Here is a 26,837-nt window from a genome sequence, read left to right on the forward strand (position 1 = left end):
AAGATATGATCTATGAAGGTGGGAGCGAGTACCCTCATTCAATACTTGGAATTTCTGCAACACAGTCGACGGTTTGTTATGCTACTAAGATAAAAGTATAACAAAGCAAAACTAAATATGTTATCCAAAAACAATGTATTACCATTCAAATCTAGTTGCATCGGTTGATGAAATAGTTGTGTATTTGCAGTAGGCACATTCACCTAACATTGCATTGAGAGGAAATTTTTTTCAATCAATGTTGGTTAAAAATATTAAATACATACTACAATCAATAAACTATAACATTCAATTGTGAAACTTTGAAACAGAAAACCATTACCCTAGTGATGCCTCGACGTTGTGTCCTATACCATTGCAACTCAAGCAATGTAAGCCTTTTTGTTATTAAAATACTTAGCGGCTGACCTCAGACGGGATGAATTTAGTATCCTTGTGTTGAAGAGGTACCTACCGGATCAAATATGCAGGGACAATCTCGATTCAAAGGACTACCAATCCAGTTGTGGACCCCAATCCAAAGTAAAATTTCTAATGGTTGCTTCTGATTTCAACATCTCCTCTAGACCTTCACTCAAAATTTAAGAGCAACATTATATATCTCTTGGAAAAGATATTCTTCTATTGCTAACCGGTTGGCAATATCATGAAGAATCTGCAAGGGTTGCTAGGGTTGTTCTTGAGATGAATCTTTGGTAGGTGTAGACCCATTATTATCATATTGGGCAACTGTAGTCCATCTAAGTATTAGTGGTTCTAGGATCTGTTTATTATCACATACACATTAAGTATGTGCATGTAGATTATTCCTTTCGGCTCAAACATTTTACAACCACAAATAGTGATGTCCAACATGTAGTTCATGTTAGTCTTTTGATCCCCATTCCTTGAAAACACCTTGTACCTCTTAATTGTGATTTCGTCATCGCAATATCTGACCTCAAGACCAAAGCAATCTTATCACTTTAAATGTGTTGTGCTCATACTAGCAAAAATTGTGTCATCATAATAACAAGGCATCTAATGTTGGCGTATTCTAAACTTCCTCTTCATCCACTTATGTTTCTCTAAATTATAACTTCGTATCATACTACCCCAACTCTTCTCAAACACAAATGGTGTTTTAGAATCATTATCATTTAATGCCCTCATGTGATTGCTCATGTACTTCTCCAAATGCAATCTACAATGCTGACAAACAATCAATAGAAATACATGCCTAATTGCTCTCATTATTCTCGGATCTTCATCAGTTAAGATTGTCTTTAGGTAGATTGATCTATGGTGTACTCTACTATAATGATTTGGGTCCACATACACCTACAAAAGGTGTACACTTTGTTATCACTCCCAACACCCATCTCGCTACTTTCCAGTGCTTCAACTCGCCATGCTCTATCTATACTTACGAGATTAGGGGATGCATGCCTAATCTGCAATGAATCCTGCAACTATGACAAAGCCAGGTGATCTCTCTATTACTTGCAGAGAATGCCCATCCGAGATGCTTCCCGACACCAGCATGGGATCGACGACTCGATATGACAAGAATATATTTTTTTGTTCGTGCAAGCTGGCTAGGCTTTCTGTAGCCAGCTCAAGTCTGTTCTGGTTTGTAATAACTTGTATATGAACCATGAAAGCTAGAATGAGAAAATTACAGTGCTTTTAGTTAGTCCCCCTTCTCAATGGATATGTTATAAAGCAGGAATTACACCCAAATGCACCCATTATTGGTTTAGTTATTCAGTTTTATACGTTTCATATATAAAGCTTAGTTAACATATATTTGGATAGTGCACTTTCTCTATTATTAGGCCCAAATAGCTTTTAAGACAGAGATTGGATTCCCAGATCAGTTGCATCACTGTGAGTTGGGCTCATTGGGTCTTGGGCTACAACTTTTTTTTTAATAGGCTTTCGGATTAGAAATTGGAAACCCACTTCGAGAGTCTGAATCCAATTCCCCTTGGCCAACTAATTGTTAGTATGGAACAAAAAAACAGACTTGGATGACCAAACTGTTATTGGTGAAGTCTGTTCTCAGTTCAGAAAGTGCTGTGGTGATTCTCCGGTGGGCCATTTCGCCCTTGAAAAGCGCCAGAATGGCCAAAAAGTGCATATAGAAATAGTGAATTTGTTCTATCACTCGACCGTGGACGTAGCCTTCTTTCTTGGGGGTGAACCACGTAAATCTTGTCTTGTGTGTGTGATTTCTCTTTCTCTTTGCATTTCTTCTGCAAAATCGCCATTTTGTTGCGTTGTTTTTCTAACACAAACCCCCTCCCAATTCCTTAGCCTCTATCAATGATTTTGCTTAAGGTTTGTGTGGAAATTTTGAGGTTTTGTGGAGTATTTGAGATGATGGAAGCCGTGACTCTTACTCACAAGCATAGCTAGTACATTTGCATAATATTCACAAATTATGAGTTTGTGTGAACTTTTAAATATTGCATAGACCAAATTCCTATCTTTTGTTGGTTCAGAAAATTCAAAAATTATACCTTGAGCATTTTATTCTGAAAATTTTCTACTTTCATTTTTAGTGTATATTATACCTTGAGGCCCATAACTAAATGGGCTGTACAGGGCATACCTTTGTTTAACTTTATTGGATTGGGCTTTGGATTGATTTTAAAGCCCACAAATTTCCATTCTCTACTAGCTTCATGGTATGTCTTTATGAAGATTAGTTTTTAGAGTATACAAGATATAAACAATTCATACTAAAATAGACTAAACCTCATAAGCAAATCAGGTCAAAGATTAGCTTAGAGTCCTCTTTCAAGTTACAATATTTCCACCACAAACTGATCAAATTATTCTTTTCTTTCTTGTCTTGAATCTTTACTGTGGTAGAAGGATATTTAACCTTTAAGTGTTGATTATAGTCTCCTTAATACACGAATAAGTAGTCAAAATTTGGTAGCTACCAGATTTTGTACTCATTTGATGACTACCATTGAATTTGACTTGAAAAAAATTCTGGTAGAAGGTGACCCTTTATGGCAACTCCTAGTAAATATCCTTTGTGTTGGTCACACTCATCTGTTAGTATTGATAATTTTCTTACGCAATCTTCGCCGCACTGGAAGCTCTATTGGAAACCCACTTCGAGAGTCTGAATCCAATTCCCCTTGGCCAACTAATTGTTAGTATAGAACAAAAAACAGACTTGGATGACCAAACTATTATTGGTGAAGTCTGTTCTCAGTTCAGAAAGCGCTGTGGTGATTCTCTGGTGGGCCATTTCGCCCTTGAAAAGTGTCAGAATTGCCAAAAAGTGCATATAGAAATAGTGGATTTGTTCTATCGCTTGGCCATGGACGTAGCCTTCTTTCTTGGGGGTGAACCATGTAAATCTTGTCTTGTGTGTGTGATTTCTCTTTCTCTTTGCATTTCTTCTGCAAAATCGTCATTCTGCTGCGTTGTTTTTCTAACACAAACCCCCTCCCAATTCCTTAGCCTCTATCAATCATTTTGGTTAAGGTTTGTGTGGAAATTTTTAGGTTTTGTGGAGTATTTGAGATGATGGAAGCCGTGACTCTTACTCACAAGCATAGCTAGTACGTTTGCATAATATTCACAAATTATGAGTTTGTGTGAACTTTTAAATATTGCATAGACCAAATTCCTATCTTTTTTTGGTTGAGAAAATTCAAAAATTATACCTTGAGGCCCATAACTAAATGGGCTGTACAGGGCATACCTTTGTTTAACTTTATTGGATTGGGCTTTGGATTGATTTTAAAGCCCACAAATTTCCATTCTCTTCTAGCTTCATGGTATGTCTTTATGAAGATTAGTTTTTAGAGTATACAAGGTATAAACAATTCATACTAAAAAAATAGACTAAACCTCATAAGCAAATCAGGTCAAAGATTAGCTTAGAGTCCTCTTTCAAGTTACATTATTTCCACCACAAACTGATCAAATTATTCTTTTCTTTCTTATCTTGAAATCTTTACAGTGGTAGAAGGATATTTAACCTTTAAGTGTTGATTATAGTCTCCTCAATACACAAATAAGTAGTCAAAATTTGGTAGCTACCAGACTTTGTACTCATTTGATGACTACCATTGAATTTGACTTGAAAATAAATTCTGGTAGAAGGTGACCCTTTATAGCAACTCCTAGTAAGTATCCTTTGTGTTTCTACCAAAAAAAAAAAAAAAGTGTCCTTTGTGTTGGTCACCCTCAGCTGTTAGTACTGAAAATTTTCTTACGCAATCTTCGCCGCACTGGAAGCTCTAAATGTAGTTTAGATCAGATTCTAATTTTATATTAATAGACTAACTTAGGTTTATATTTATTAATTCAGTAGATAAGTGAAGTACTTACAAGATTAGGTGCCCAATTATTATTACTTTCACCAGAATTATCTCACTCAGTTCAACATAATCTTGAGAAAACCTAACTCTTACCAAATGATCCTTATTTCAAACCAGAAGTTTCAACGAAAATGTGTTGTCTTCTTTTTCTTTCATTAAAGATAAAGAAGAAAGGGACCCAAGAATGAGAAATGGAAAAATGGGCCAAATTAACCTTGTTCATTTGTGTAGGTCAGTTCCTCAATCCTAGACCTCATGAACAAATAATTTTTTTTTGAATGGAACTAATAAGGATTAAAACAGTTTTGCCCTTGGTAGTCTTATGTAGAGCTCAATCTATTTGATAGAATTTAAGGGGAAAGATTCCAGACTCTTGGATTGGAATCAGGAGATAAGTTAAAACTGTACCTTCCCTGATGAAGGGTTTTGTTTGGAATATTATTCTTGGAGGTGAGTAGGGTTGACCAACACAAGAAGCCAAAAGGATAAGTACTTGGGTTATCTTTCTAATCATGGCAATATTGTATTGTGAGTTCGGGACAACAATTTATTCTAGAAATGTTTCCCACAACCAATACCCATTAGCTCACAAGCACTAAAGATAAGGTGATCTGTGTATCTCTTTTTCTTTCAAAATCTGTATCCTTTTGTTTTCGTTATTTCTTTTTGGTAGTTGTGAAGCCTGTTTCAATTATACATATAGGCAAGTTATTACCTACTCTTTCCAACCTTCTTCACTTCAAAAGCACCTTTTTTAAGGAAATTAACAATTAAAATAGAGAGAGAGAGAGAGAGAGAGAGAGAGAGAGAGAGAGAGAGAGAGAGAGAGAGAGAGTACTTGTTAGAAAAACAACACCCAGAAGTGGCGATTTTGTAGAAGAAATTGAAGATAACAAAAAATTGTTAGAAAAACAATGCCCAAAAGTGGCGATTTTCGGAAGAAATTGAAGATAGCGAAAAGAGCAAACACACAATCACACAACACAGAGGATTTTACGTGGTTCACCCCCAAGTAGGTTGGCTACATCCATGGTCAAGCAACAGGAATGGATTCACTACTAGTTTTTGAAGGAACGTTATAAAACCCTCAAATCTCACACACATCTCCCAGAAGAGATAAAGACACTTTATAAAGAAGCCCTAACCTAGAAAAGTATAAAAAAACCCCAGAAGCCCAAAAGACCCACACGGTCTGGTTCGGACTAGAACTAAACATATGTCGAAATACATATCGATTTGAAGGTCTCGACAAGCTCTACAGGGATGACATATGTTACATCCCGTGCCCGGACCTTGACTTGAACTCCGAATGTAGGTCCGAAACCCGATGGATCCTGGGTCTTACCCACTAGCAACAGGTGGTGCACCGACCCGGTGATCATTTTTGAGGGGAAAACTCCAGTGATGTCATACCTACCGATCCGGAGGTAGCTACCAGACTTGTGCTGCTGTTCCATACACAAATTGATGGACAACCTAAGGTACAACCCCTACAATCCAATATAAGAATAAATTCATTTTGAAATGCGTAAATGGGGTTTAAAGGCCACAAAATATACTAGGGCAATGCCCTAGGCATGGCACAGGCCTCTATGGGGCTCGAATGCAGAAATAGCAGGGTTTTACCTACTGGTCCATCCATACTGGTCTATTGGATCAACCAGTGGATTGACCAGTACTGTTATACTGCTCAGAATTCATCTCAGATGTGTGGGGCCCAGTGTTTCGCACCCCGGGTCACCTCACTATACTTAGAATGACTCGATGAATTATTGCCCAAACAATGTGATCATGTGGGGCGCGCTTTGAAGCCATTTGCATGGGAGAATGGGTTTTAAGAATGTGTTTTTATTTGGCAAACATGCCTTAGTGGCTGGGCATATAAATAAGCCAGCCTTAGACCAAAAACCTCCTCTGCTGAATTCGTTGAAGAGAAAGAAGAGAAGCAGAAGGAGAAAGAGAGGAGAAGAAGAGGAAAGGAAGGCTCTGGACCCTTGTGCTTGGAATCCAACAAGGTAATCCCCCTAAACCCAGCTGTTGGTGCTGCTTCCTAGCCATTAACATGGTTGTAATCCATGAATCTTCTCTGTTTATGGCTGTACAACCATGTACCCATGAGTTCTTTAGTAAAAAGCATGTTTTGTTAACCTTTGATGCATGGATCCTTGCATGCATGTAGGGATTTATCATTCTTAACCTTTCATCCTCCCTTTTTCCATGTTCTATATTCTGTAACCATCATATTCAGCCTTGGATGGTTAATTTCCATGTCCATATAGAGCTTTGAATGTATCCCTTAGTGTAGGATATGCTTTTCTCTTGATGTACATGACAACTCAATGATCTCTTGCTCATAACAGTACTGTTTCTGAACTAATTGAACTCTTCTAAGTTGATTTCTGTAGTCTCTTATATGAACAACCATGAATGATTAGTCATATGGGCCATGGACCTCAAAACTCCATGCATGTTTGATTTATCACCATGTATAGGTTGGATGTCATGCATGGAACCCTACTGTAACCCCTGATCATCCATGCATGCTCCTGATTTGTAGATCTAAGCCAAAACAGCTTTATCTTTTGAATTTTCAAACTGCTCCTGCATTGGTCGATTGCAGTGGTCGATTGGATCAACCACTGTGAATTGACCACTGAAAGAAAGTGAAACCTGTGTTACCCCTAGCTTGTCTATGGGTCTGTGATGCCCTGCTTAGGGTCCTACATGAAATCCCTGTAAAAATAATGCATTGTACCCTTGTTTGGAGCCAATCTGACATCCCCGGGACAGGTCTCGGGCAACCAAACTCATATTTGGCATGGAAACATGATTCAAACCATTGATGGAACCACTGCTGTGCCAACAAAAACCCTTGGTGGGAACCCTTTCCAATTCTATGACTGTAACCCCTATTGGCCCATTGCTACTGGTCTATTGGATGGACCAGTACCAATCAACCACTGCAGGAAATTGAAGCCTGTGTTGTCCCTGACCTACCCCAAGGAAACACCCTTTCATGGGCCTTTGGTATAAACCCTAGCATAAACTCATTAACTCAGCCCTGTGCCTACACTTGGAGCTATGGGTTGATTGCCACTGGTCCATTGGATAGACCAGTCCAATCAACCAGTGTAAACCATTGATGAAGAACATGACCCTAACCCCTGTAGTTACTTAAAACAGTACTTGGGCACCCTTTTGGGTATAAAACCATAAACCCCTTTTGATTTTTGGTCACAGTAGCCTACTGATCCATTGCCACCGGTCCATTGGATAGACCAGTGCCAATCAACCACTGCTGTTGTCCTGGCAGTTCTGTGTCCTACTTTGGTCTGGGAGTTAGACCAAGGTCACCCCTAAACTTTTAGTGTTAAATGGTGTGTATTAATATAATTCCTCTAATTTATTTACTTAGGCTGTGATTGTTTGACCGACGACGTGCATCCGAGCACTTTTACGGATCAACAGTTTTCGGAACCAGCGGTGTACAATCAAGGTGAGTGGATATTAGATCATCCTTGTAGGTGTGACCTTGTGAACATGCCAAGGATAACAAATTATTTTTCATTATTTATATCTGTGTTATATTATTATTTATTTGCTTTTGGACATTGAAATTCCGATGTACTGTGGATTATGATTATGAGCATGTGCTAAATTGATTGATGACTAAAATGCATGCTATGTGAATTGTTAGATTAGTGCCGTAATAGACGGCTTGGAAATGAAAGGCATGGTGAGCCGTAGTATGGGCTGCGGGAGCACTGTGCATTTCATACTGGAAATGAGGTTTGTGGTAGCCCGTAGAATGTGATACAGTTGACACCACTCAACTCATACTTATCATGTAGATCATTGGGCTAGGTGAACATACCCTTAAGCTACAGTCCTTCCCAACAGGGGTGCAGGTGTTGGGTGATCATGGCCTCCTGAACAGCCGAGGGCAGCAGAAGCCAGGTCAGGTTGTCGTGGTTAACTTGGGGTCTGCCAAGGGAGGAAGTCGGTGCTCCCGGACCAGCGCGGGTTCCACCCGTAATGATTAAGGTGGCAACTGAAGATCGATAAGGGAGCGACTGAGGTTATTACCCGAGTCATTGCAAGTAACATATACCTAGTGACTTAGTTGTGATGTTAGGTGGACTAGAGTAATAAAATTGAACCCAACATGTAGATTGATGATGATGATGGTTGTACCTGCTTGTATGATTTATTATTCATTTGCTGGGCTCAGTGGAGCTCATCCCTCGTGGATTGTTTCTTTTAAATGATTTTGCAGGTATCGAGTTACTTACCAATGTGTGATGAAGTTGTTGATGAAGCCGTGGAACTTCCGTACTTTGCTGCCCCGTGAAGATCTTGTAGTTTTATTGCTTCCGTATCTTCGGAGACGTAATCTTCTTGTGTACTGTACTTTTGAACATAAATGGATATGTGTATGATACCATATAGGTACTTGGGATTTTACTATAATTAATATAATTTATCTTTTGGGTAGTTTAGTTTTTATCTTCCGTTGCACTCTGATATTCATTATTATCTTTTACCCTCATTGTGTAGTTTGTGACATGTAAATACTGCTTCTGGATCCTTGGGGATTGGCGGATGTGGTTCGGCATCTGGGTCACCCACCCTATCCGCTTAGGGGGTGGTTTGGGGTGTGACAACATATGCACTTTTAGGTCTTTTTGGCATGTTTTGAAACTGAAACAACCCTTCAAAAATTTCCCACAACACTTTCTGGACGGAGATCAGGCTTCACCAATAACAAGACTCACAGCTTTTGTGTGTGTATGCGTGCAATTGGTGGAAAGACTCGTTTAAAACTGAACCAGAAATTGAAAAGGAGGTTTGATTACGAACCTTCGGGGTTTGATCACTTTGGGCCCCCAACATTCTTGAACCCTGAATCTATTCCATGACACCCTAGTTGCTGCCACACAACAGTTTAGTTGGATCCCAATTGGATGGATAAGTTGTCCATATTATCATTGATCAATGGTCAAATTTTATAGCACTTTGATATTCCCAAGTATTACTATAGAGGTTTAAGTCAGTTTAAGAAGTCTAGGCCATGAGTTCAATATGAATTATTAATAAATTAAGGGGAAGCCCATACATGATGAGTTATATGGTTGTGATAAGTTATCAAGGATTGAGTTTCCCTCCACTCACGGTGAATGGAATTCCATTCACTACGGGGTGGAAGAGAGTGGGAAAGGATATCAAGAGGGTATTTTGGAAACTACTAAAATCCTAGGAGGGGTTTTTGAACCCTAGGATGGTGGGTGAACTGTCCCCTAGGGTGGAGGGAAACTTAGTCCAATTATCAAATTATATAATAACCTACAAAGGGATCGGAGATCCATCCGAATTATCAGTGAACTTGGTTAAAAAGTGATATGTATGAGGGAAAGGTTCCTAATACAAGTATAATGAAACCTTTTCCTTCAACTAAACACTTATTTCTTAGGATTAAGTTTCTCTCCACCCATAAAAGACAGTTCACCCACCATCTTAGGGCTCACAGACCCCTCCTAATTAGATTTTAATATCTTCCCAAAGTACCCTCTTGATACCCTTTTTTGCTCTTGCCCACCCCACGGTGAATGGATCTCATTCACCACGGGTGGAAGAAAACTTGGTCATTTTTTATGTGACCTTAACTAAACATTGGAATCTATCCAAAAATTGGGAAGCAAGAGTTGCTGGTCCTAAGAAGAACTTGGTTTTTGTGGCTGGTCTGGTCCTTTCTTAGAACGTTGATGAAACTTGCTTAAGTAGGATCATGCAGTTAATAAGTGCCATACAAATTATATTCCTCTGCTTCTCTCATCCTTTTATTTTTGATTTAGTATTGGGAAAATCTTATTATAACCAAAGTTGGTAAAAAAGTTGTAACTTCATGATTCTTACCTTTATATGAGAAGGTTACAACTTCTGTTCTACCACTTTGGTGACAACAAATTGCACCTTGCAGTATTACTCCAGATTGTATAGGGTGATTTTAGTTGAGATTTCTTTTAAGGAAAAAGAAAGCTTCCTGGTCACGTGGATCTTGTGTGCGGACATAAAAGCGTGCAAATTTACCATCCTGCCCCCTATAAAATAAAAAAATCTCATCCATGTTGATGCCCATGCACACTCTCATTGGCACCTGCATTGGTGTAGGGGCGGGGCTACATGACTAGGCAATGATCTCTTGCCCTTTCTTTTATTCTTAACAGCAACTCTTGTAATATAAAAATACTTATATTGTTAATAAAGTATACCATTACAGATGAGATATTAATTTTTTTCAGATAAAACAAATTTGTTCAATTCAAAATTTATAATGTAAAAGATTAAAGAATCACTCTTAACTATTGAAATTTATGAGTAATGTGGCTCTAATCAATATATCACTTTGGCCAATCAAAACTTCTCTGAATCTGTATCAGAAGACGGCTGCTAGCGTAGTTAGCTTGAGGCTAGTGCAGTAGAGTCCAGCCCCTCGAAAAACCTCATTTTCCTCATCCACCCCACCTCATCAAAAAAAAAAAAAAAAAAAAAAAAAACCCCTCTATGAATCACTTGGAGAATTGATACCAAATGTGTTCTGAATTGTTTCTTTCAAACTTATCTATCAAGTATTAAGGCAATAATCAAACTCAAGTACTTATATTTTTTTTATATTGTTTTTTAAGCAAGTAATAAATTTTTCTCACCTTTCTCATGCCACAAATTATATAGGAAAACCAAACGCAGCTTAAAAGAGATTGACAGCCTCAGGTTTTTAAGGATTGTTCACATTGAAAATGTTTTACCAAAAAAAAAAACATTGAAAATGTAAAACATAAACTTGCATACTTCGAAGAGATGGGAGATGCGTCTATGTATACGGAAGAAGACAGATTTGAATAGGCTTCTCCCCACCCCCTTTTCTTTCTTTCTTTCTTTCTTTCTTTCTTTATATTTCAACAACAATGATAACAAGAGAGAATAAAATAGAAAGAGTAGGTCCAACCCATCTCTCGTCTCCTTCTTACCATCATGAATCCAACAATAAAAATCCTTTATATAATTAATTCTTGGAGTCAATGCTTTTTAAAGTCCTCATGATAAGAATTAGTGAAAAACCAAAAAAACCCACCTCATAGTTCCTTTTTATGACACAATGGTGATGTCATCAATGGTGCAATTGGTGAACTAGAATAGATCCACGTGTCGTATACTCATTAGATCTAGCTTCCACATCAATGGTACATATTGCCCTACTCCCTACCTAGATAATATATTACATTCTTCTTCTTCTTCTAGCTTATGAAAGCAATTAATTGAGAATAAAGATCTCAATCATATAACCTACTAATATTATTAATTAAGCTTGACATAACTTAATGCCTTGTAGGAGCTTTTTGGGATCCTTTTTAGTAGATAATGATAGGATAAACTCTACTTTGCATTGAGGGTTTTGTATAGAGTAATTACACCAAGATTATTGGGTGACACTCCTTCACTTCCATTGTCAATGCTTCTTCTTCTTCTTATAAGGTATACAATTCAGTGAAAAATTATGAAAGTTTCAATGATAAACCTAGGTTGGTATTGTTGGGGATACAAAATCTTATATTTCGTCGTTTGCATTTGTAGGCTGATTTTGAAAGGCTGTTAAGAGGTTGTAGGGCCCAAGGCCTCGAGGTCTAGAGTAATCAGCCCACCTTGCACATTATATTCTTATTAGTTTGGATTATCTTTTTGAGAGAGAGAGAGAGAGAGAGAAATCGTGCTCCACAACCATAGTCATGGACCAAATCCGGATCCTCTCCAATGAGGGCATAGTCCAATGAGCATCCAATGGCTAGGCAACCTGGGTGTGTTGATTGAGCTTGCGTCGGCATGTGTGCCAGACAGTCCAGTCATTGGATGCCTCATTGGACGACTCTTCATTGGAGAGGATCCTGACCCTCATGAACCCTAGTGTTTGACTTGCGATTTTTTAAATAAGTTTAAGACAAAATAATATCTTATATATGAATCCTCAAAGAGATCATTTCATATAAAGAAGAAAGAGATAGATAAAAAGATGCTAGCACATCCTGCCCCAGCGGTTCAAGAAAAACAATTTCCCATAAAAAAAACAAGGTGGGGTAGCAAGAGGGCCATATGGGGTAGACACAAGAAGACAAGAGAAGATAGGAACTGTCCATTCATGTCCTCAAAGGCTTTAGGGTTTTAAGGGGATTATGGAATGTGGGACCCAATTATGACTAGAAGGAATGTTTCATAAACATGGGTCAATTATCCATGTCAACCCCACTATGGAGAAGAGAAGACTAATTAGATGACGTATTCTAAGTCCACAAATCCAATAATTATTGACTCTTAATTCTTGAAACAGTGGAATAAGACAGTTTATGGTGGAAAACACGAGCAACCCTTCAAATAAAATAATCAAATTGTATCCTATCATAGAAGATATTTTTCTTTTTATAAAAAACAACTCGTGGAGAATTTGAAACAAAGTCAAACTAAAGATATATTGGACTAGAGGAAGCCCAACCCTAAACATAAAGGAATACATTTAGAGCAATAAGAGGTAAGCTGGAGTCGGTAGAGCTAATAACTAGGATTTTTCCAAATTAATGTCTAATTAATTCGGCCAGCAGAAGCAAGTTTGGACTTGTTTTCCTCTTTAATATTATTTTTTGCTGAACAATTATGTTAATGCTCTATCCAAACATTAAGTTAAAGTGTTTTGGTGTGTCATTAAACCATTTGCTTGTCTTCTTATTATAAAAAGATCTTTGTTTTCTAAGTTACCCTTATTATAAAGGAGTGGGTTCTTAGCATCCTCACCCAAAAGTAAATTAGTACACTTGAAAAAGTTTAAGTGAGGCTAAAAATTTGTATATAGGTGGATGTTCTTCGGTTCTTCTGTTTACCTATTGTATTCTAGTCTAATCCGAAGGTATTCAAAAAAATAAGGATTACCCAAGATTGCAATAGAATGCATGAACATATATGAGAGGGTATGCCTACATATGAGAGGATACATTGAATCACTCGAAAATTTAATATGTGACAAATCCATATTATTTTCATGTTTTAATAAGATAAAAAACTATGGTTATCTATAGTTTGGTTTAATTTTTATTATTTTTTAATCGAACAAATATTTCAGCAGATTCATGTGTTCATTTAACAAAGACTTAATTTTTTAAAAGGTGGCAAAGACGATACACCATTGGCTAATATGCTCTGGCAGTTCAATAATGGAGAATTATTTAATGGACCTTTCAGATATTTCATATTGATCCGCCACATCTTGTTACAAACCTTCTTCCAAGAGTCACCAACAAGGGAAAAAAGGAGAAAGAAAAAAGTCTGATAGAAAATCATCAAGTAAGAGGAAAAGGTCAAAAAAAGGGGAGGGGAGGGGAGGGGAGGGGAGGGGAGGGATTTTGTTATGTGCCTGATAGGTCCACTCTAGTGTATGGGCGTTAGATTGGGCCAGTCTAGTACCGTATGGGGTAGGTTAAATGGCTTGATTTAACCCGTTCTATCAGGTCTGGAACTTTGACATATTGGTCAAGTATCTAACATTTGATATCAGAGTCGGTCACCACATCACAGGTTCGAGTCACAGAAAGGGCTATCTAGGAGAACGGCTACCTAGAGTAGAGTGAAAGCCGTCAAGAAATGACTACCTGTCGCCAGACAAAAATCTTAGAGCAGACTGGAGTTGCTTGGAAAGGATTACCTACCACCAGAGTGAGAGCTCTTTAGAGTGAGAACCGCCGAGGATAACGACTGCGGAAGTGTGGTGGTCTATTATGTGCCTAATGGGACTCACTGTAGTAAATGAGCGCTAGATTGGGCCAACCTAGTATGAGATAGGTTAAAGGGCTTAATTTAACGTGTTCCATCAGCTCTAGAGTTTTTGGCATATCGATCATGTACCTAATAGATTCACCTACTTGTATTAGTATCTTACACGTCAAACCAATAATGGGTAGAGAAATAATGTATTTATTATTTGGGATCGAGAAAGTTCTCTGTTCGGAATACCAGCACTCCCATGAATCTTTCTCTCTCCTCCCCCTTTGAAAAGACACATCTGCCCCCTTGTTTTGAGAAAGAGAGATGTAGACACATCGGCCACACTCCCGACAAAAAACTACTTCCCTTATTATTTAATGAGGAGAGAAAGAAGGGGGATCCACATATTTATTGATGAAAAGGAGATGGATGAGAATGAAGAGATTGTGAGAGGTAAGTGAACACTAGCTGGCTTTGTGTATTTCTTTTTTTTCTCATAAAAAAGGGAAGGGATCTACACGCTGCCCAATATTTTATTGGCATTCTACATAGCAAGCAGTGAAACAATATGTTTAATGAGAAGAGAGAAAAGGGTTTGATTTTTCATGGGGTTTAATTTTGACAAATGCTCCTATAATTCTTTCACCATCGTGAGTCAGTTCATTCGATCTGTGATATCCTAAATTCATGGTTTTAAAATTTAGATAAAAAACCAAAAAAAAAAAAAAAAATGATTGATTCGATTCGGAATCAACCAGGGCCAATTTTGATCAACCTTGCTTCTACGGTTATAAGTCCGACCAACTTTGGATAATTTCAACTAATTTCGGAACAGTTAAACTTGAAACCAATGAACACCAATCTTGTACTTAATTATGTGTGTTTCTAACCTTGCCTACATTGGATTTTCTGAGGGAAAAGATACATTTTTGCATAACGCAAAAGATAGTATGTTTTTTATTTTTATTTTTGGATAGAAATTAATTGGATATTCTATTTTTTTTTTCTTTAATAAAGGGTGAAGTTAGATGTTTAAAATTTAAAAATGAAAAAGCTCATGTCATTTTTCAACTTTAAGACAGCTTTTATAACATCTCTTGGTATATAATCCTGTAAAAAGAAACAAGTAAATAATTTTCTTAAGCCAGCTTTATTATGATGGATGATTAGGTTTCACTCCTTTACACATTGATGCATGAAAGCATATATTAATGAATTAGATTGCTTTGTTACTATCCCTTGAAGAGTCTAACTATAAATGGGTTTGGCTCTTCTCATTCATGATGGGGTGCTTACTTAAATTATTATCTAATTTCAAGTTTTTATTTTTTGTTTTTTTTTTGTTCTCCCATGCATAGATTTATCAAGTAATATTAGGAGATTTGATAGGTAGATGCAGATAGTTTTAAAAACTAGACCAAGTTGATTTTTAGTGAAAACAAGGAATCAAACTGGAAAACAAAGAACTGGTTTTCCCAGTCTCACCGGGATTCCAATTCTTCTAATAAATTCTATAATACATCTACGTGATCGATCTAGCTAGTCTTGTAATGGTGCAGGTTTTTTGAGTATATTCATCGAATGGGAGAAAGAACGCCACCGGGGTTGTGCGCCTTGCATGCTGACTATGTCTAGACACAGAAACTGCCTTGGGCGTCTGGAAATGGCCGTCTTAACCCCATGTAAAGGCGGAAATTCAAACGCCCAAGGCGATTTCTGTGTCTAGGCATTGTCACCACTCAAGGCGCACAATCGGGTAGCGTTTTATTCCTACGGCTTAGCTACCATAAGAACAACCCCGACATGAATCAATATTCAAAAGAGAAGAACAATGGCACAACTTTCTTCAGTAGTATTGGATATCCTTTGGATATGCCCGGGTATTATCACGTGATATTGTTTTAATAAGAAATTAATAATGGCTAACGGCCATTACCATTATATTCAGTAGCCTTGGTGCATGCAACAGTTACGTTGCAGTATTAAAACTATCAGGTTGCGGGTTCAAAACATGGAAATAGTCTCTCCATGAAGTGTTGAGGGTTTTTGTGGGCCCATGGCCAACTACAACTAAGAGGGGAAAGATGGTTAAGACAAACCAACATATCTCTACAACTACTAAGGGGAGGGGGGGGGGGGAGAGAGAAATAGTGTCTGCCTGAATATGACACAAATGTGGTAAGGAGAATCAAACTCATGACTTTCTAGGGGGCAAGCACTTCAACCTGCAAGCCTCCAACCACCGAGTTAGCGACTATTCACACAAAGCTTAATCGAGTAGTACTAATTCCTTTCTGTCTTTTATAGAATTGAAACATTCCATATGGAGATTATATGACTCAAAGAATATGTGGACACTTTCTGACCTGCCGTCTATCAAAAAATTGTGTCTATTGTACCAAGCTGAACAACCTCCGCTAGGGTTTAAAAACAAGGAATCAGGATCCAAATCAATCTCTATTGATTCTGATTGAAATTGAAATTGACCTAGATAACCTTAGAATCAGTGTTACAAAATCCTATGCATGATGCAAAAAAACGAAGAAAAGAAGAAACAATCACATTACCTCAATGCAAGAATTTATATAATTCGACAAGATAACTAAGTTTATGGAGAAGAGATGACTATAGTTTTCACTAACAATGGAAGAAGGATTACGAACATTTAATTAATTTGGTTGAAAGAGACATAGAGACCATGTTGTAGATTTGATTCTTGATTATAAAATATTTTTTTCGTGAAATATACCTAACGTTTTTATATTTATAAATTTATTTTAATTCGATATGTAGTACTCGTGTTGTGATCGGTCTGCATTTAATTGAACGGCGAAGGATAAAGGGCGGCGGGGGTGGTGGTGGTGGTGGCGGTGGCGGCGTGTTTTACCAATTATAGGTTGACTTTTATTTAAATATAAAATGTTAATTAACTTGTAATAATTATCTTGTAGACGAAACCAATTGCATCTCTTTAATCGATCTTTTTCCACTTTTCAAATTCCCTCACATGGTTTCATTCATTCTTTCTTTGATTAATATCTCTTCCAGTCCCTTCCTCTCCCTACCTCTGGGACTCAAATCACCCCCATTTGGGTCAACTCGTACGTGGCCACTCATTTTCTCCCCACGTGTCTTTTGAAGCTTACACGTGAACCTGTACGTGTTTCCTTTTTGTATACGCGGAGGAAGACATGTGGGCTAATCAATCTGTTGTGTCTGTTTTGTCTGTTTCCCCATTACCTCAACCTTGCATCACCATGACGTCTAAGCTGGTTTTTCTGTGACCCAACCAACCCATCTGACCCGGTGGTTTTGGTTTGGTTTTATTTGATTGGTTAATTCCCAATTCTCCGGATGGAATTTTGTCTAACCTACATATTGCGTAAGTCTTTTAAGTCAACCAAATTGCCATTTCACCAAACTTTCCATATCAACTTGTTGAGTCAACACGCACATCAGCACTTTGTTAAGTCAACGATTAGATAAGCATTCGGGTTTGGTCAAATTTTATCGTTGATGTTTGTGTTAATATTTTAATAGAGATTTAAAGATTAGGGAAAGAAAAATACTACTTGGGCAGATGCACTGTGCTGCCCTCTATGTCAAACATAGTGGTATGTAAAATGATAGTCGTATCAATGTATTCCAAGAAAATTTTGCTTTTTCATGGAATTGTGACAATCATTTCGCGTGTCATTGTGTTTGGATGCAAAGACAATGCACCATACATGGCCAGATTATTACAATATATTTCAAATGGATCATTTAGAGTCAGCCAATTACAAACCCAAGGTAGTGAAGTAATCATATCTTAATTTAATTAATGCCCAATTCATATATCCATTCCTAATCCTAAATTATATAGATTTGTTTGTATTAGGTTGATATTTCCTAGAATTTTAAATATTTGTTGATATATAAACATGTTTGAATTCCACAAGATTCCGTAGCAGCAAATAATATTTAGGTAATGACAAAAATAGATGGAACTTATATGGGTGGGTGAGCAAATACGAGAGAAAGAACATAGAGGTTGAGATTGACTTCTTATTTGATCTATTTGACATTCTAATTGCCTTGACCAAGCTTAAACAACCATACCATGGGTCATAAGGTATACCTCATGGGTCATAAGGTATGACATGAGCAAGAGAGGGGCATAAGGGTAAACTTAAGTGGGGGAATATTCTAGAGGCAGAAGAAGACAATCAGTAAACCCAACAGAGTGGGATGGATACGACCTGATCTTTCAGGTGTGACCAAAGGTGACCATTATGTCTTACCCTTAAAAAAGGGGTCAATCCTCTCTCTAGTTATTGACTTATTATATCCCTCACATATTGCAACACCTACAAAGACACGGTAGTAACACACACCCCCCCCCCCCCCCCACCAACTCCCTCTCTCCCCTAATCTTGACCTAAACATGAAAAAACTAAACTAACCATTTTGGGCCCTTTTTTGATTTATGATAGAGGGTTAAATTTTTGGAAAAAAAGTGTTTAGTAAGGTATAATAATTTGTATTTTTACGTAAAATAAAGAAAGAAATACATTTGTTATATGCAGTAATTTTAATTTCTGAAACTTTTATGAACTTCATTGAATAGCTACAAATTTGGTGGAGGTGGTGGTCATCGTGGTGTTGGAGGTGATATTTTATTTTGAACATGAAGTTACTGTTTTGACCATCAAATTAACCATGTGCTCATTAAAGAGCAATCTCCCTATTTTTCCCTTTTGTTTCTAGATAGAAAAGTTTCAAATTAATACTTTTGTTTCTCTATTTCTCAGCAACTTTTTATAACTGGTTCAATCTTAAAAACAAAAAAATGAACCGATGATAACAAATAGATTTCTAATATTTTGTTCCTAGGAATAAAAGAACAGAAAAATGAAGAAACATAAGTGTTATCATGCAGAGCCTTTGCAACTTACATTGGCCAGGTAACCCTTTAACCGACCCGAACATAATTGGATTAGTCCAATCATATTGTGCAGAGAGAGAGAGAGAGAGAGAGGACAAGCTACGTGATTAAATGGTAAGATTGATGTATGATGGACGAGGGTGCACGGGCCTTGGTGTAACGGTAAAGTTTGTTCCATTGGACCAAGTAAGTAAGGGTAAGGCTGCGTATATTATGACCCTTCCTAAAATCTATAGTAACGAGAGTCTTGTGCACTAGATATACCCTTTTTTGATGTGTGATGGACGGTGGAGAGGAGGTGTGGACTGTGGAGGGCTTGGAGTGAGACAAGTGACAGGAAGAATTGGACGGAGAAGAGAGAGAAGTGGGTACGTGTATGATACGTCTAAAATCTAAATGATTTTGAGGAAGAACTAGTCGCTATCGGGCTTTGACTCTACGCATAGGGGAAGAGAAGACGAGGCCCAAGTTGTCATGGCACGCGCGCGTGCCGTGTGGACCCCACGTTGACCCCCCTAAAAATTCAACCTATAGGCTACCAAGGTCATAACTTAAGCATGACGTTGTCCGTTAAGGTTCTCTCTCCTCTCTCACCTGGCGGCGTCTCGCCAGTCCCATGACTCACGAGTCACGACGGATGAATCGGCAGTTTTAATTTTTCAAAATTTTCCACTTCACTCTCTTAGTCCCCCTGTCAATTAAGAGTTAATGCAAACAGACTTTCTAGTTAATCAGACACTTAGAGGTAAAAGATAATGGGTGGCCAGAAATAAAAGAAGGGAAAGATATGATAAATATTATGGATGGGAAAGGTGTTGTGCAAGTTAGAGGAATTTCGGATCTATTTTTTTAGAATTAGGAAATTTAACAACATATTCTTGAAGAAAGTTTTCCTTCAACACGCTGTGAATAATCATCATATCATCCAAGGGTTCAAAAACCCCTATAAAGTTTTAGTATATTCCCCAAAATATCCTTCATACCCTCTTGCGTGCATTCGAAAGCCTGCGGTGAATGGATTTCTATTTATTGTAATTGAAGAAAAACTTGATCATATAATCTTTGTACATTTAGAAACATTATTAATTATTAATATATTACAAAACATGAAATACAACTAAAGTTCAACGAATAAAACGTTGGATTGACTGGCAAGAATTGACGGATTGTCTTATGGCTCTGCCAACTCGGCTGTGGCCTAGGCACATATATGCTATTCTCTTTGATTTATCAAACTATTTTCATTTTTTTTTAAATATGTTGCTCACATCTTAGCAAATAAAACTAGATTATGTAATATGAGTTGTAAATGTTTGGACAATGTTTGTAATTTCCTATTTTATGGTAATTAAATTTTTCTTTAAAAAAAAATGTTATTGATTGTATAAATTTCTGATCTCCTTATTGCTTGTTATTATTTTAATATTATTATGTCCTTCAAAACATAACAAAATAATTTTAGTGTATTTTCTTTTTTCATTGCAAAAGTCTGAGACATCTATTCACATCAAATATTTTTTGAAAATAAAAAAATTATATATTCAAACACACATTCGTTGAATTCCAATATTAGTGATTTTGGCGTAGATCTGCTTTTGGCTAGAAAATGTTCTCTTCTTGAATCTTTGAAAATCGCTTCCCCTTTTCAATTAAGAATTTTAGCTTTTCCTTTTTCCACATCCATTTAGACCAAATATATTATTCAAATACTAACTTTAGAATTGCATTACACAGTGTAGTTGTATATTTCATATAAGTTTCAAAATTTTATTTGTTTTGGAGCAATGAAAAGATTACTCTAATACGTGAAAATGTCAATAAGCTATTGTTAACATGAAAATAGCTCATATTTATAGGAACTAACTTGATTAAGGTTCATTTTATAAAACATGAGATGTGTTAAGCTTTTTAATATTGCAAATAATATTATCTATCTAGAAGAACTTTTTTCTTACTCCAACAAAAAAGAAAAGACATTAATGTTGGATTTTGAGGTTATAATGCTCATATGTTTTGATTAAAATTACCAGTCATCATAGTCTAAAATCTCAAAAATATCAAATTTTTTTTTTTTTTGTTGATATTTTTGGCTATTCGTTCGGCTATGGTGGAAGCGGTTAACAGCAGATATACTGATTTGTTGATTGCATCTGATCATAAAGATATCATCAATCATCTATAGCAGGGTGGAGGTTCCATTGCACTGGAGGTCAAGCCAATCTTGGATGATATTATTCATCTGTCATCCAATTTTTCTTTTTGTAATTTTACATATGTTCCAAGGGAGGAAAATAGCTTTGCTGACCCTCTGGCAAGGAAGGCTCTGTCGGTTACGTGTATGATAGAATGGTCTATTTCTGCTCCATGGATTGGGGAGTTTGTTTCTTCTCCATCTATGTGTACTACATGATGATTAAATAAAGTTGTTGTTTCTACAAAAAAAAAATATCAAAAAAATTTAGTAGTGGAAAATTAAAATTATTGTCAAAATGAAATATACAACTAACTTTTGAACAATCAAATTTCAAATTATTGCATATATTCTTATTTCCTATGTCCAAATAAATTTAATATGTGATAGTTTTTTAGTGGATGATGGTATCTATATTTCACCTTAATTTGAAGGTTCTCACAAATTTCAATTCTATAACTAGGTTATAGCTTTCTCATTCATGCAATCAACTACTAGGGTTCAAGTCTCCATCTTCTTGCAAGTTAAAATAAAGGTAGTTGCTTCAGTTGTATTTTTAGGAAAAGTAGAATTCATGGAAATGACTTAGCATGACTTCCTTCAATATTCTCGATAAGGACACATGGAAAAAAGTAACAAAACTTTACTCTTTATGCAAATTATTAGATTCTATGAATTCCTTTGCTTCTGTATCAAACAAGAAAATAATTTTAAATTATATACAAGTCGTAAAATTTAGGTCATTATTGACCTATCTAAAGCCAAAAGTTAGGTATAAAAAATTTGATATGAAACATGACATTCTGATGCTCCTCAAAATGTTTTTAATTTGAAATGATCACATTCATCAAATTATTAAACATGAATATTTCATTTCATGAAAACCATCGATTGATTTTTGAATGGCTCTTCGATACCTAATTGCATTGGTTTATCATCAATTGTGTGAATCATTTATATGATTCACCATAGAAGACCTAGACTGAAAATATACAAGATTACAACCCTAAAGGCAAAGAGCGAAACAAATGTATAAGAAGATTTCACATTAAAATTGTATGATTTTGCACTAGCTTATAGCCCTCTAAAGCGTTTACCCAAAAAAAAAGAAGCCCACGAAAGCTATCCTTTAGTGTATGACTGGATGCTTGAGTGTCTAAATACATTGTTTTCATTTCTCCCTTTTTAAAAGAGAAGAAAATTATAAACTTAACTTTTATCATAAAAAGGGGGTAGGGAGGGAGGGAGGGAGGGAGGGAGATTCATCCTTTTTTTGGCCTTTTGCTGAAACTTGCCTGTGCTGGCGTAAAAGTTCCTACTCTCCTTCATTGACAGGATAAGCAAAACGGAAAAAGACATCTTTTACTTGTTTTGGGGTGGGATTTGAATGCCGCTTACATGTATTGGCATTTCCCATGACAAGCCAATGGGCAAACAGGAGGAAGTTAGGGAGACCACATGATCAAAGAGAAGAGAGAATGTCAGGGAGTGCGAGAGGGTTGTACTGGTATGTATTACCAGTAATGTGTACATCATTTTTTCTACTAATCTTTAACCATTTGTTTAAAAAAAATACAAAACAAATCATTATTTAAAAAAAAAAAAAAAAAAAAAAAAAACTCAAGTTTTTCTTTAACCAGGGTGAGGAGAGAATCTCTTCAACCATGAAATTTTAACTTTGGAGAAATATATTTCCATCTCATACAGTAAAGGGTAGGAATTAATAAATGATGAATCCAGAGTTTCATTTCATGCCATGGAATTTACTGAGGAAGGAAATTATTCGTTGAGAATGGTGACATGGCAACCCAGATCAAAACCCACTGGTCAAATCATATCGCTTTGTTCTTAAGGTTTTAAAATTTTTTATTTTTACAAAGAATAATACACATATTAAAACTTTAATTCTCTTTAAAATATGGAAAAGAAAGAAAGAGAAATTCCAATCCTAATTAAAATCAATACCCCCCCCCCTTCTATCTGTCCAATCAACCCCTGAAAATGTCAACCAGATTCCGGTTGTTTCTACCGTACACCCAATGGGTTTTATATAAATAAAGCTCAAGATGAGAATCATTTTCATCTCTTTCAGTTTTTAGCTCTTGAAACCAGTTCTTCTTTTAAACTCTTCTTGAGAGTGAGAAACAAAGATAGATATAGCCATGGGAGACGAATTTCAGGCAGGACTTTGCAGTGGAAATTGGTGGAATCAAACTAAAAGTGGAGTGAGTATGGGTTCATGTTCATCACCATGTTCCACGGCACTCAATGATATAGGAAGCAGCTTTGGATGGGCAAGTGAAGCAAGATCTTCTTGTGAGGAAACAACAGCTTCTGTTTCTGATAGTTCCATGGTTTTCCAACAAACCCAGAAGACACAAGCTTCTGATACTGTCGTTGGTGGTGGTGGTGGTGGTGGTGGTGGTGGTGGCAGTGGCATCTTGTTGGATTCCACGTTTCAAATGATGGGTTTTGGACCTTCATCCCTCACCATGGATTGGAACCAATCTTTACTGTAAGTCACCAACTCTTTGCCCCCTTTAATTATGGCCTTTGTATTGAATTAAAGCTACCAAATTAAAATTGAATTAGATTCTTATTGTTATCACATATGGTTCTGCAGTAGAGGTAGTGGAAGAGTTGCAGAGACTACTAATTTCAATTCCATGCTTCAAGTTCAAGATGACTTAAGTTCAAGACCCAATTTTAGGGCAGAAACAGGAATGGAATCTCCACCGGTTCAGAGTTTCTCCGGTGGTGTTGGTGGTGGTGGTGGTGAAGATTCCATCTTGAGTACAGTGAGCAGCCAGGGTATACCCACTGGTTTTCCTTCTTATGCATGCAATTCATCTTCTTTATTGCAAGGCTTATTTGATACACAAGAGACCCAAATCCATCATCATCATCATCAAAGGTTTCCCTTCGAAACTAATCCATCTCCAAACTACCGCATTAACACCGGTGAATTCTCATCATCGTTGTCATCGCCGTCGCCATCTCCGTCACCGTCTTGGCCCAAATTCCCAGACTTTCTGAAAAGTTCAGCACCCAAGCAAAAGCAGCAGCACCACCTCCTCCAACCCTCAACTAATCAATTGCACTTCTCCAACAACACTCCTTTTTGGAATGCATCCGTAGCTTCGATGAACGATGCTCGGTCCACCTTCTTTCCTTCGCCGGAGACACAGTATCTCACACCAATGTTTGAGATGAAACCCAATTGCAGGAGTAACCTCAACACCACAAAGGTAAGTAATAATCTTATATCGGATGTGAGTAGTTAGATGTAAAGGCTAGTTTTTAAAGATGAGTTCTACTCAAATTCCAAATTCCAACTTCCAACGTTTATATGAATGCTATTATAAATCACTCTTACATTTTTTTATTTTTAATTTTTTTAATTTTTAATAGTCTGGCATAGAAGAAGTTCGTGATTCAGGGTCAGTGGTGAAGAAAAACAGCAATGAACCACCGTACAAAAGGCCTCGGATTGAGACACCATCGCCATTACCAACTTTTAAGGTATGAAATAGAACCTAACAACCTTTTCAGTTTTCAGTGGAAGAGTACTGCTTCTCGAGCTTTGAGCTCTTAAAAATATTATTTTACTTTTTAAAAAGTTTAATTTTAAATAGAGATGGATGGAAAATTTGAAAATTCTGGTTTTGTTTAGAACGATATTTAATCCCCGGTAGTTTCTTATTGCTCGAGACTCAATAACTCATCTGATATCTCTTTTATATTAGGTTCGAAAAGAGAAATTAGGAGATCGAATCACTGCACTCCAACAACTGGTTTCACCTTTCGGAAAGGTGAATTTCTAATAGAAATTTATACTTGGTTCTTGTAATTCTGTAATGTTAAAGCTTATTTCTGGTTGTTCATCTTGAATTAATTCTTGTTCGCAGACTGATACGGCATCTGTGCTCTTAGAAGCTATTGAGTACATCAAATTCCTCCATGATCAAGTCAGCGTAAGTTGCATTCTCACCTCTAGATGGATTTATTTCTACCAAACTTGGAGTTTAGATTAATTGATTACTAATACAAGGTTTTCTTACCATAATTTCAGGTTTTAAGCACACCATATTTGAAGAATGGAGCTCCCATTCAACACCACCAGCAGGTACAAATAAATTTCTTTCTTCTTAAAAATCAAAAGATGAAAAAGAAAGTAAATTCTGGGTTTTAGGGACTTGGGTCCAACTTTTTCTTAAAAGAAAAACAGTGCCTAAGTACCTATAAGTCTACTATTCACATCCGATGTGGGATTATTACTTCTCTATCTTTGCGTGAAACCCCAATATTGACTGAATTTGTCGTTGTTGCAGAGTTTTGATAAATCGAAAGATGGTGAAGGACCCAAACAAGATCTAAGGAGCCGTGGACTATGTCTAGTTCCAATTTCAAGTACCTTTCCAGTTACAAATGAAACTGCAGCTGATTTCTGGACTCCAACCTTCGGAGGAACTTACAGGTAGAGGGGGACACAAGCTAACCGATGAGGTCGCGTTGCGAGGAGCGTGAGTTTTTCCTGCAATTAGGATCGATGAGTACACCAGAACGTACCCAAGTCAAGTTGGGAATGATAAGAGATTAAGACCACTGAAGGAATGAAGGAAAGAAAGAAAATAAAGATTAAAGAAAGGAAAGAGAAAGACAAGAGAAAAAAAGGAAGTGACCCTTCAAGGACTGGCAATGTTGGGACAACTACACAGGCAGCTGAATGATGTAGGGGCCTAGGGGGTGGGCAAAGAAAAGGGGCCATTGGAAGAGAATATAGAGTTGTAATAATCAAAAGTAGTATAAGAAGAGGTGGATTAGGGATGGGAACAGGTGCTAAATTTAGCGGAAATTTAGATTAAATTTAAGGGGAAGATATGTTGTTGGTAGCTGAATTTAGCAGAAAAAGAGGAAGGGATAAAGGGTATTTGTTCCTGTTTCTATAATTAATATATATAAATATATATATGTTGTATAGTAGGAGTATTGGAGGTATGGCACCATCTTTTATTTTATTAAGTGAAAGAGAGAGAGAGAGAGAGAGAGAGAAGATGAAGAGAGGAAAAGAAATAAGAGGAATAATTGAATTGAGGAATAGTAGGAGAGTAAGTGTGTGGAGGTGATTGGATTGGAGATGGGAAAACTTTAGATTTGTTAATAGGGTTTTCGAATATATGGTGGTAGTGGAAGTCAGAGAGGGAACGGCCCACTGCCTCTCCTTTTAGTAGGGTTTTTGATTATTCCAAAATGGAGAGATGCGTGTGTGGGAAATATCAGGAGGCATGCTTTTGTGCTTTTCATGGAATGGTCACATTGATGGGGCATCCACTCCTTTGGAAGGGGTAGAGGAGGCAAACGCAACCCTAAATCCCTAATCCATTCCATTCCTCTCTCTCTCTCTCTCTCAAACACATAGAGGAGAGAAAGAGAAAGAGTAAGAGAAAGACAACACACAAAACAAATAGCGATACATATACAGCCAGGAGAAACACATAATTCACAAAAGTGAGAGAGAGAGAGGTTTGTCCCCTCTCAATGGAGATCCAACATAGCAAGTTGGACAGCTGATACGGTTCCCTCTAATCAT

General features: G+C 36.9%; 1 protein-coding gene across 2 annotated transcripts; it reads left to right on the forward strand.

The window, feature by feature from the left end:
• The first annotated feature begins 23,407 nt into the window (after positions 1-23,407).
• Positions 23,408-25,854, forward strand: LOC122639473 (transcription factor bHLH112-like). Of its 2 annotated transcripts, none has more exons than XM_043832343.1 (8): positions 23,408-23,762; positions 23,871-24,495; positions 24,659-24,769; positions 24,994-25,059; positions 25,156-25,221; positions 25,320-25,373; positions 25,579-25,758; positions 25,802-25,854. In XM_043832343.1, exons 1-7 carry the CDS (start codon positions 23,410-23,412, stop codon positions 25,726-25,728), a joined length of 1,425 nt encoding a protein of 474 aa, XP_043688278.1. In that variant the 5' UTR covers positions 23,408-23,409; the 3' UTR covers positions 25,729-25,758; positions 25,802-25,854. The 2 variants fall into 2 exon arrangements, with proteins under 2 accessions (XP_043688278.1, XP_043688279.1); XM_043832344.1 differs by having other exon boundaries at positions 25,320-25,366; positions 25,575-25,758.
• The last annotated feature ends 983 nt before the right edge of the window (positions 25,855-26,837 follow it).

The sequence above is a fragment of the Telopea speciosissima genome, chromosome 9 (genome assembly GCF_018873765.1).
Source record: "Telopea speciosissima isolate NSW1024214 ecotype Mountain lineage chromosome 9, Tspe_v1, whole genome shotgun sequence".
Classification (NCBI taxonomy): Eukaryota; Viridiplantae; Streptophyta; class Magnoliopsida; order Proteales; family Proteaceae; genus Telopea; species Telopea speciosissima.